The 12,389-nt window shown below is 41.0% G+C and overlaps 1 protein-coding gene across 1 annotated transcript in view; it reads left to right on the plus strand.

Moving 5' to 3' along the window:
• LOC121580966 (TGF-beta receptor type-1-like) overlaps positions 1–12,115 on the plus strand; it is a 59,634-nt gene extending 47,519 nt beyond the window's left edge. The window contains exon 9 of the mRNA XM_041896206.2: positions 10,942–12,115. Coding sequence (XP_041752140.1) covers positions 10,942–11,067 — 126 coding nt within the window. The 3' untranslated portion in view covers positions 11,068–12,115. The remainder of the gene's footprint in view (positions 1–10,941) is intronic.
• The last annotated feature ends 274 nt before the right edge of the window (positions 12,116–12,389 follow it).

Here is a 12,389-nt window from a genome sequence, read left to right on the forward strand (position 1 = left end):
TGACCTGGCCTCCACAATCGCCCAACCTCAACCCGATGGTTTGGGATGAGTTGGACCGCAGAGTGAAGGAAAAGCAGCCAACAAGTGCTCAGCCTATGTGGGAACTCCTTCAAGACTGTTGGAAAAGCATTCCAGTTGAAGTTGGTTGAGAGAATGCCAAGCGTGTGCAAAGCTGTCATCAAGGCAAAGGGAGGCTAAAATATATTTTGATTTGTTTAACACTTTTTTTGGTTACTACATGATTCCATATGTGTTATCTCATAGTTTCGATGTCTTCACTGTTATTCTAAAATAGTAAAAATAAAGAAAAACCCTTGAATGCGTAGGTGTGTCCAAACTTTTGACAGGTACTGTATATGAAGGTAATTTGTTGAAAATGTAACAATTTGGTGAATAAATAAACATTATACTTACATTTCAAAGTTATTCCTCATTCTTCTGGAAAATGTTATCCCAAGCTGGGACTTGCACTGAGGTAAAGGCTAGAGCTGCCGCTTTCAAGGAGCGGGACACTAATCTGGATTTATAAGAAATCCCGCTACACCCTCCGATGAACCATCAAACAAGCAAAGGGTCAATAAAGGACTAAGATCGAATCCTACTACACCGGCTTTGATGCTCGTCGGATGTGGCAGGGCTTGCAAACTATCACAGATTACAAAGGGAAACCCAGCTGCGAGCTGCCCAGTGATTTGAGCCTACCAAACGAGCTAAATGCCTTTTATGCACGCTTCGATGCAAGCAACACTGAACCACCATGCATGAGAGCACCAGCTATTAGGGACGACTGTGTGATCACGCTCTCCGTAGCCGATATGAGTAAGACCTTTAAAGCAGGTTAACATTCACAGACCAATTTACCAGGATGCGTACTCAGAGCATGCACTGACCAGCTGACAGGTGTCTTCACTGACATTTTCAACCTCTCCCTGACCCAGTCTGTAATACCTACATGTTTCAAGCAGACCACCATAGTACCTGTGGCCAAGAACACTAAGGTAACCTGCCTAAATGGCTATCACCCATTAGCACTCACATGACATGCTTTGAAAGGCTGTTCATGGCTCACATCAACACCATCATCCCAGACACCCTGGACCCACTCCAATTGAGATACTGCCCCAACAGATCCATGGATGTAAGTGAACTGGCATTGTAGTGCCAGGACAACCTCCCTCAACATCAGCAAATCAAAGGAGTTGATTGTTGACTTCAGGAAGCAGAGGAAGGAACATGGCCCGATCCACATCAACAGGATTGCAGTAGAGAGTCTACAGTTTTAAGTTCCTCGGTGTACACATCACCGAGGAACTGACTTGGACCAACAACATAACCACTCCTGTCAAGAGGGTGCAACAGCGTCTCTACTTCCTAAGGTGGTTGTACAAATTCGGCATGTCACCCCAGGTTCTCTCCAAATACTACCTCTGCACCATCGAGAGCATCCTGACCGGTTGCATTACGACCTGGTACGGGAATTGCTCCGTCCACAACCGCAAGGCACTCCACCGGGTGGTGAAGACGGCCCAATACATCACTGGGACCGTGCTCCCACCCATCCAGGACACCTGAGAAAGGCCTGCAGTATCATCAATGATTCTAGAAACCCCAGCCACGAGCATGAGGTCTGATACCAACAGGCTCAGAGAAAGTTTCTATCTACAAGCCATCAAACTGCTGAACACTTGAACTGGACTGACCACCTGCACTGACTCTGTGCACCTTAGCACACACCCACATTTATGCTACACACACACACACACCACAACTGCTGCTACCAGACTCGTATTATGATTGCAAAATACTGCCCCAAAACGTGTAAAATATTGTACTATAAATTGTGCCTTCCTGTATTATACTTATGCTCAAATGTTTATTCTATTCTACTGCCATTTACTTTATGTTCATATTCGTATCTTTTATTTCGTATTGTTGTTGCATTGTCGAAGGAACCTGCAAGTAAGCATTTCGTTGGACGGTGTATCCCATGTGTATCCCATACATACGACTAATAAAACTTTAAACATAACTTAATTAACCACAATCAACATTTTACAATGGCAACTCAGTCTTCAGACTTGAACCCCATTGAAAACCTTTGGATTGAATTGAAGAGGGCAGTCCATAAGCGCAGACGAAGGATCTGGAAAGATTCTGTATGGAGGAATGATCAAAGATACCTCCCAATGTGTTCTCCAATCTCATAAAACATTATAGAAAAAGGCTCAGTGCCATTATCCTCAAAAGGTGAGGTATTGGAAACCAGGGTGCCAATTAATTCTGACCCTTTTTGAGAAAAACAAATATTAGTTAAACAAAATCTCTGAGCAGTTGTATCAGTATAAAATAATATACAAAGTCATCTTTATTAATGATGCAAATATTGTTGGACCTGACTTTAGCAGCAGCCTTTAGTTTAGATAATTTGTTTATCTGGATGTCTAGACAGGTCTGTTCTAGCCAGGGCCACGATGTGTTTATTTTATCCTGTGGCTGTCTGCTCTCTACTAAGCAAAGCATTCACACAGACTGTCGGCTCTAAAGCGGAGGGCATATCTGTGACATATAGACAATGACACTGAAACGCAGTATTGGTTCAAGAACTCTGTTTATTATAATGCTGCCACGCATCTTCAAGAATCCTGAAACAAAATAATTGTGCATTCCATGTGCCGACAGTGCTTTGATATAAAGGCAACAAAGTTGAGTGTTTGTTGCGCACGGCAATAATTAAACAATGTAACTCAATAACTATGTTTCTACCGTGTATAAAGCTGCCAATTTAAAGGTACATGCTCTAGCAATGTGAAATATATTATTAGAAGAATGACTGACGTGTTGGTTGAAGAATAATCATAAAGGTTAACCTACCCAATGTGTTTGTTTGAAGCTCTGCGTTGTTTCCCTGTTGATGTTCCGGTGCGCATGACAAAAATATGTGAGTCAATTAGGAATATTTATTGGTTAATGGCAATAAATAACCTAATTAATTAATTATCCAAGGGGTTAAGAAGTTATAAAGTTGTTTAATGTTGATATATCCACGAGAAATGATTCCTTTATGGTAAAAATGTATTTTGGATTATCGTTTGGAACATTCCTAACGGAAGGGGGTTCCTGGAAAGAGTACTTAGGTGCTCATTTGGCCTTTGCCTGAGAGAGAGCAGGTTGGGCAGTTAACAGGTTGGCAAGAGTAGAGCCATAGAGTGATTCCTCATGAAACCAGGACAAAAAAAAGACCACACTTTTATGGATTTTCACGAAATTTAAATCCATAGAATTGTCGTTTTGGAGGAAGGATTGTTGACATGTGTATCTAAAAATAATCAATTGACATTTATGACCTCCTTTAAGACTCCATAATGTTTCATCTGTAGGTGCTACAAAGCAAAAATTGCTGTCATGTGAAGCTTTACTGCTTGCTCTGTAATATGAGTAGCATTTTGATTTCAATAACAATTCTTACCTTCATTTATGAATATAGGCTGTAGCAGTCATTACATTTTGTCAGCCGGTTATTGTCCTGCAAAAGTCTGCCGGTCTCACGGTATAATTGACCATTAATTAACAAACACGTTTAGCATCTCCAGGCCTCGACACATACAAGCAGCTGATGCGCGCCTTTGGAACATCTACATTTTAAAAAATTCTAAGAAATCAATTTAATATACACCATCACAATAAATCAATTTTAGTCAGGTCTAAAGAAACATTATGATATGAAGAACATTTATTTCAGAAGAACAGAATATGAGTTGGCCTACTGCATCTTATCTGGCTAATCTCCATGCCATAGGCTGTAGGCTTGTTCATTTAGCTGACAATATATGCTTAAGTCACGTGCCATTATTTGTATATCATTTTATAGTAAGAAGAATATAATTGAACTTACCTGAAAAATTTGAAAGGATGATTTTCCCATTATGGAGCGAGTGCCCATACAGTGCATTCGGAAAGTATTAAGACCCCTTCACTTTTTCCACATTTTGTTTTACGTTACAGCCTTGTTCTAAAATGGATTACATAGTTTTTTCCCCTCATCAATGTACACGCAATACCCCATAATGACAAAGCAATAACTGTTTTTTAGAAATATTTTCTAAAAATAATTACAATGAAATATCACCTGAAATATCACATTTACATAAGTATTGAGACCCTTTACTCAGTACTTTTTTGAAGCACCTTTGGCAGCGATTACAGCCTCGAGTCTTCTTGGGTATGACCCTACAAGCTTGGCACACCTGTATTTGGGGAGTTACTCCCATTCTTCTCTGCAGATCCTATCAAGCTCTGTCAGGTTGTCGCTTCACAGCTATTTTCAGGTCTCTCCAGAGATGTTCAATCGGGTTCAAGTCCAGGCTCTGGCTGGGCCACTCAAGGACATTCAGAGACTTGACCCGAAGCCACTCCTGCGTTGTCTTGGCTGAGTGCTTAAGGTCATTGTCCTGTTGGAAGGTGAACCTTTGTCATCAAGGATCTCTCTGTACTTTGCTCCGTTCATATTTCCCCTCGATCCTGACTAGTCTTCCACTCCCTGCCGCTGAGAAACATCCCCACACCATCCACCACAATGCTTCACCATAGGGATGGTATTGGCCAGGTGATGAGCGGTGCCTGGTTTCCTCCAGACGTGACACTTGGCATTCAGGCCAAAGAGTTCAATCTTGGTTTCATCAGACCAGAGAATCTTGTTTCGCATGGTCTGAGAGTCCTTTTGGTGCCTTTTGGCAAACTACAAGTGGGCTGTCATGTGCCTTTTACTGAGGAGTGGCTTCCGTCTGGTCACTCTACCATAAAGGCCTGATTTGTGGAGTGCTGCAGAGATGATTGTCCTTCTGGAACAGTGACCATCAGGTTCTTGGTCACCTCCCTGACCAAGGCCCTTCTCCCCCGATTGCTCAGTTTGGCCAGCTCTAAGAAGAGTCTTGGTGGTTCCAAACTTCTCCCATTTAAGAATGATGGAGGCCACAGTGTTCTTGGGGACCTTCAATGCTGCAGAAATGTTTTGGTACCCTTCCCCAGATCTGTGCCTCGACACAATCCTGTCTCGGAGCTCTACGGACAATTCCTTCGACCTCATGGCTTGGTTTTTTCTCTGACATGCACTGTCAACTGTGGGACCTTATATAGACAGGTGTGTGCCTTTCCAAATCATTTCCAATCAATTGAATTTACCACAGGTGGACTCCAATCAAGTTGTAGAAACATCTCAAGGATTATCAATGGAAACAGGATGCACCTGAGCTCAATTTTGAGTCTCACAGCAAAGGGTCTGAATACTTATGTAAATAAGGTATTTTTATTTTGTATAAATTTGGAAACATTTCTAAACCTGTTTTCGCTTTGTCATTATGGGGTATTGTGTGTAGATTGGTGAGGATTTTTATTTATTTAATCAATTTTAGAATAAGGCTGCAACGTAACAAAATGTGGAAAAAGTGAAGGGGTCTGAATACTTTCCGAATGCACTGTATGACGTGGCTACATTGAGTGTACAAGTGATCACTAGAAACAGGTCCTATATGCTAGATTTAGATTTTTTGGGCAACTTTAGTTGTGAATGATACAAACCATAGAATGTCTTAGAGATCAAAACATACTGTATATGGGCTGCAAGGTGCGACTACAGGCTATTGATGATTTGACAAAGAAGCAAGAAAAGCTTGTGCTCTGTTCCTTGCCTCAGGCTGCACCGCTGTTCTTTCATCAAGTGATTGTATTTTCACCCATCAGACTATTCTCAATTTAATCTTCTGTACTAATATGCAAAATTAGTCTAGATTTAGAATGGGCCATTATCAAAGGGGCAGGGGAAAAATACATGTAATCTGTATGTACTCGAATAGGGATCGGCGGTCCATTTTGTAGGCTACTTCGGTGTTATAGTGGAGCATGTGCTTAATATGAGCAGCTGAGAAATAAATACAAGGACACATATTTCACTCCTTGCATCAACCACTGTTTGAGGAGCATGCTCTCGCTGCCCAACAGGTGATATTCCACCCAAACTCTATATGCCATGGGCTCTCCAACCTTGTTCCTGCAGCTACCCAGTGCTTAATTTGGGAAACCAAATTTCACTGAACTGTTGATAGCTTGTCTGCGTGCTCGAGAAAGGAATAAAGGATAGAGAGGAGGAGATGGAAACGCATAGTGGTGAGATTCTGTATAGCTAATTATGAAAATAAAAAAATTCCCTATAACTAGGCTATTCAAAATCAAATAAAATTCACTAGTTGTAGGCTAACTGTAATCTGCCCTGCACAATTAATGAACCAACAGCATCGCCTAGGGCTATACGTTCTCTCCCAGACTCATGGATATACATTTTGGAGCGTAGCATAAGGTAACCAGTCCATCCAGTATGCATAATAATACAGTCCACACTCAAAGGCTAGACCAATTATGTATCAAAGACATCTTAAATCAGTTTTGTTTTATGTTTTTCTGCCATGCATATACGCAGTAGGCTATGTATTGTATAATGGCACAATCAATTTTAATTCAGGGTTTTTTTTCGGACTTGGGCTCATAACCCTATGCATATGCATCTAATATGCATATGGGTGTTTTGAATTAATCATCACCTTAGAAAGCACTGTCCATTTCGTTTACGCTGTTTCAACCTGCTGTTTAACTACTTTCTTCAAATTGAGCATCACAGTGAGGTGAGTTTTAAAAGTACAAAAGGCTGTTTTGATGTGTTTGATGTGATTTTCGATTGCATTTGCACTGTTCTCGAAAGTGACAGCAAATGCGATTATGCATGTAATGCTTTATTATAAAGGTGCATTTTTATGGTGAAAATGTTCTTCCCCAAACTTGAAACTCACGCACAGCCTATGTATGCCAGTTAGGCATGTATGCCAGTTAGGCTCTACACCAGTTATAAAGTGGATTAATGTGCTTAATTTTAAGAAGTTATTTGGCCACTTTAGTTGTAATACAAACCTTATCAAAACATATAAGTCTATGTGCTAGGTTACCTAGTGACCCTCAGTCTGCTGCTCTCTCCCTCCACTGAGACCATCAGATGCATGCATCATCAGCACAGTAAAATAAAAAACAAATTATTTAAATGTTTGCTCACTCAGTTGTGCTTCACAAGTAATACAACAACGGATCTATTACCAGTCTGATCAAATATCCTACCTCAAATTTTGAAATATATGTATATTTTTTAATTGCCCTAACAACAATGCATTGGCAGGGCAATTCAAGCAAAGCCAATATGCGGTGGTAATGTATTGGACCTATAACTTACTGCAAAAACCTCATTGCTACAGAACTGTTTTTAATTGGTTAATGTTGCATAGGCTTATGTTTAAGTCATGTTCAAAAAAAGTCTGAGCGGTAGTCTAAGGCACTGCATCGCAGTGCTAACTGTGCCACTAGATCCTGGTTCGAATCCAGGCTCTGTCGCAGCCGGCCGCGACCGGGAGACTCATGGGCGGCGCACAATTGGCCCAGCGTCGTCCAGGGTAGGGGAGGGAATGGCCGGCAGGGATGTAGCTCAGTTGATAGAGCATGGCGTTTGCAACGCCAGGGTTGTGGGTTCGATTCCCACGGGGGGCCAGTATAAAAAAATATGTATTCACTAACTGTAAGTCGCTCTGGATAAGAGCGTCTGCTAAATGACTAAAATGTAAATGTAGATCTCGACTTATATTTTGACTCAGTGATCTAGACTCAGAAAAGGTTGGTGACCACTGATCTAGAGTTTTATTGTTAACACTCAATGTTTCCTTTACTGTGACAATTGTGATCGAATCAACGCAATATTAGCCACTTTCAATGCAACATACCGAAACAAAACAAACTATGCAAGAGATTTTGTTGCAGGCAGAACGCATTGGAGTATGATTCTATTGCATTGACACGGCTCACAGACCGTTGTGGCATTAACAATCAGAGCTGCTGTAGGCTAATATGCAAATACAGTGCTATGAAAAAGTATTTGCCCCCTTTCTAATTTTCTCTACTTTTGCATATTTGTGATACTGAATGTTATCAGATCTTCAACCAAAACCTAATATTAGAAAAAGGGAACACAAGTGAACAAATAACACAACAATTACATATTTATTTCATTTATTTCATAAACAAAGTAATGCAACACCCAATTCCCCTGTGTGAAAAAGTAATTGCCCCCTTACACTCAATAACTAGTTGACTCCAACCAAATGCTTCCTGTAGTTGTTGATCAGTCTCTCACGTCGCTGTGGAGGAATTTTGGCCCACTCTTCCATGCAGAACTGCTTTAACTCAGTGACGTGTGGGTTTTCAAGCATGAACTGCTCGTTTCAAGTCCTGCCACAACATCTCAATTAGGATTAGGTCTGGACTTTGACTAGGCCATTCCAAAACTTCCAATTTGTTGCTTTTTAGCAATTTTCATGTAGACTTGATTGTGTGTTTTGGATCATTGTCTTGCTGCATGACCCAGCTGCGCTTCAGCTTCAGCTCACAGACGGATGGTCTGACATTCTCCTGTAGAATTCTCTGATACAGAGCAGAATTCATTGTTCCTTCTATTAAGGCAAGTCGTCCAGGTCCTGAGGCAGCAAAGCATCCCCAAACCATCACACCACCACCACCATGCTTGACCTTTGGTATGATGTTCTTACTGTGGAATGCAGTGTTTGGTTTTCGCCAAAGAAAGGGGGCAAATACTTTTTCATAGCACTGTAGACCATTGCCATATATGGATCTGTGCCATTTACTTTGAACTGGACTGTGTTTACAGCATGATACAGGTAGATGCGCTTGTTTTGAGATCAGAGCGAGAGCTGCATGTAGCCACGTGTGCACATTTTGTTCATATCCTTTGCTAGTTAGTGAGTTATTAGTCCAATTTAAATGTAAATTAACCCATTTATAGATAATTTGTAGTCAGCAATAGGGGAGTGATTGCTTCCTACAAGAGCACAAAACGTATACATTTATAGCCATCTTTGAAAAGCGAGTGTTTTTTCTTCTTAAAGGTCTAGGTTTGTATTTTGAGACAGGCTTGAATAAGCTAAGTAGCCAATAGGCAGAGAGGGTAGCATAATTTGTCTGATTCTCTGTAATAATGGTATGGGAATAATAATGCATTTTATTTCGTAAAGTGGTTTCTTGCATCAAACACCACAACATTTTCAGTCACCTCCTTGTCTGAAGGGCAAGTGGATAAACATGTCAAGCCCTGCATGTTTTTTTTTCAAAAGTCTCATGGAATGTAGGCCTACATTGAACACCACACATTGGCTGCTACTGTAGGCTGAATGATAGAACAGCTATTTCCATGTTAAAATGTTATGGGATGCATTTTCTCCATTGTTTTTGATGGTAGGCCACTCTGGTAGGCCTACATTATGATCAAATAGCCACAGTAACCTACATTACCACTGTTAAAACTGTAACTTAAAGCGGGTACAGCCTCAGTGTTCACAGTAAATGCGCGCTGGAAGTTGCACAGAATTTTCACAACGTTCAAGTTTGCGGTCAACAAACCTGAAATGTGCTCAGTGCCGAAAAAAAATTGTGGCCACATTAGATACAAGTAAAAGGAAGGTTGTGATTGGTTACATTGCTTACTATGCCAATTTCTCTGTATAGAATGGGCCATAACTTTGAAACAAGTAGAGATCCCACTTTTGATATGTCTGTAAAGTATATTATGTTCAACAGTATATTTTTCAATATTCATAAATTAATGTTAGAAAATTGTTGTTGAAATCAATACTACTCATATTACAGAGCAGGTGTTAAAGCTTCATGACACCAATTATTGCTTTGTAGCACCTACAGATTAAACTTTATGGAGTCTAAAATGAGGCCTGGGTAAGGCCAACATGTCATAAATAAGCCAACTTTGATTAATTATTTCTCAATTATGCTTTAAAATACAAATGTCATGTCAACAATCCTTCCTCCAAATGACCATTCTATGGATTACATTTCGTAAAAAACAAAAATAAATCATTTTTTTACCTGGTTTCGTGAGGAGTCACTCCATACCTGAGTTTTGTTATAGGCAAAGAGTTGTTTCCTGAATAGTTTATTTGCTACTGAGAATATCTTTGATTTATCCACGTCTTTATGTCAAGGTCCTGTTTGTTATTTTCTGTACAAAGTCTATTGGCCAATTTGTCCTGCACCTTGTACAAAATCTTAATGAATGCCTTTAATCGTCCCAAACCACCCCCCAAAAAATGTGGGACCTTTTTTCCAACTTAAGTATTGTTTGGTTCAGTGGACCTAACGATTGCCTGAGAATATGAAAAGTGTTCAGTTCAAATCAAAGTTAGGTCAAATGCATAATGCACCTAATATTGTAAATAAAAGCCTCTAATAGAGGGGACCACCAGAACATCCTCTCTCTCTTCACTGTCCGATCCGCCAGAAGGCTTTGTGTCCAGGCATACTGCTCAATACAGCCCTGAATTCAACACCGAGACTCACTGACAAAGACCTTCGGCGGCCCTCGGGGGATTGATGAATAGGGATGCAGTGGATTGGTATTCAGACCTGTGGCCTGGATGTTGTAAGTCTGACCAGCCTCTTCAAGGTCAGAACGCTGGAGCTCCTCTGTGTCTCCATTGTCTTTGCTGGGCCGTAGCGACGTCTGGACCAGGGGTTTAAGTCTTCATTCAGACTGCTGTTGCAGATTCAACACCATGTCTATGAGTAGCGTCTCTCTATCGCTGTTTCTCTCTCTCTCGCTCTTTCGCTCGCTCTCTCGAGCAGTGATTCCATTACTTTTTCCACTTCAAAGAATGACATTGTGACATTGCAATTGCTGCAGACATTGTGTATACTCTGCGATTGGTGGGGGCAGCTAGACCAATCCATATGTATATCTCAGTGCTCAACAACGTTAAAAACAAAATATGGATGTGTTATTGCTGTCCTGTGATGTTGACTCTGTTTCCCCTGCCTCTGTCCCCTCCCCAGGTGCTGCGGGTGATGGCTAAGATCATGAGGGAGTGCTGGTACTCCAACGGGGCGGCCCGCCTCACCGCATTGCGCATCAAGAAGTCCCTGTCCCAGCTCAGCCAGCAGGAAGGCATCAAGATGTAAACTAGAGACAACACCACCTGACTGTCTGAACTCTCGGTCCCCATCTATGTGCTGTTCTCCTCGTCTCCTCTTTCTCTGAAGAAGGAGGGAGGGAGGTGATGGTACAATCAGGTGGGTGTGTTTATCCTTCTATGACTCATTCCTTCAAGGCTGATTGGAGAGATTGCTTCTCTGCTCTCCTCTGAGATGGCATTAGGACATGGGTTGATTCCAGTGGATAACTTGGATAATACTCTGTCTGGACTCTGGATGCAGAGACACAGCCCCCTGACCCTCCTGTTGGTTTGCCTGACTGGTTGCAACAAGCCCTTCTTTCTTACCCCCAACAGACGCTACTGGACTTTATTGGGACCTCTTGTAGGAATTCCATTGAAAATATTCTGAATCAATTAAATTAGTTGCATTGAAAGAAAATATAAATTTTCAAATACCTCTCTCTGGTTATTTCTCAAAGTACTGCCATCAGTGTCTATTTAAGTGTTTCATTCAAACAGGATTGAGTATGCATTTATTTCTTTCACTCAACATCTTGTACCTTTAACATTTATTTTACAAATGCCAGTTCCATATTTGTGTATACTTTTGTCAAGAAAAACAGGATATGACCACCATTAAGACTTGTGAAATATGCAATATTCTATTCATTGCTATGTACTGGTAACTGCCAAAATAAAGGAAACACTTGAGTAAATGAGGGATACAAAGTATATTGAAACCATGTACTTCCACACAGGTGTGGTTCCTGAGTTAATTAACCAATTAACATCCCATCATGCTTAGGGTTATGTATATAAATTCCCAGTTTCCCATTATTTTGGCTGCCATTGCTAGTAGAATAGATCTGACTTTGAAAGAGGGGTTTCAAAGGAGTATGGGGGGTTTAAAGGGTGTGTAACCAGATCTCAACCTAATTGAACAGTTATGGGAGATTCTGGAGTGGCACCTGAGACTGCATTTTCCACCTCCATCAACAAACCACCAAATGATGGAATTGCTCGTGGAAGAATAATGTTGCATCCCTCCAATAGAGTTCCAGACACTTGTAAAATCTATGCCAAGGCGCATTGAAGCTGTTCTGGGGGCTCGTGGTGGCCCAACGCCCTATTAAGACACTTTATGTTGGGATTTCCTTTATTTTGGCAGTCACCTGTATATTTGTTTCTTACAGTGTAAATATGAGTCAGTCAGAGGAGGCTGGTGGAAGGAGCTATGAGGATAGACTCAATGTAATGGCTGGAATGGAATTAATTGAACTATCAAACATATGGAAGCCACGTTTGGCTCCTTTCCATTTATTCCATTACAGACATTACAATGAGCCC

The sequence above is a fragment of the Coregonus clupeaformis genome, chromosome 14 (assembly GCF_020615455.1).
Source record: "Coregonus clupeaformis isolate EN_2021a chromosome 14, ASM2061545v1, whole genome shotgun sequence".
Classification (NCBI taxonomy): domain Eukaryota; kingdom Metazoa; phylum Chordata; class Actinopteri; order Salmoniformes; family Salmonidae; genus Coregonus; species Coregonus clupeaformis.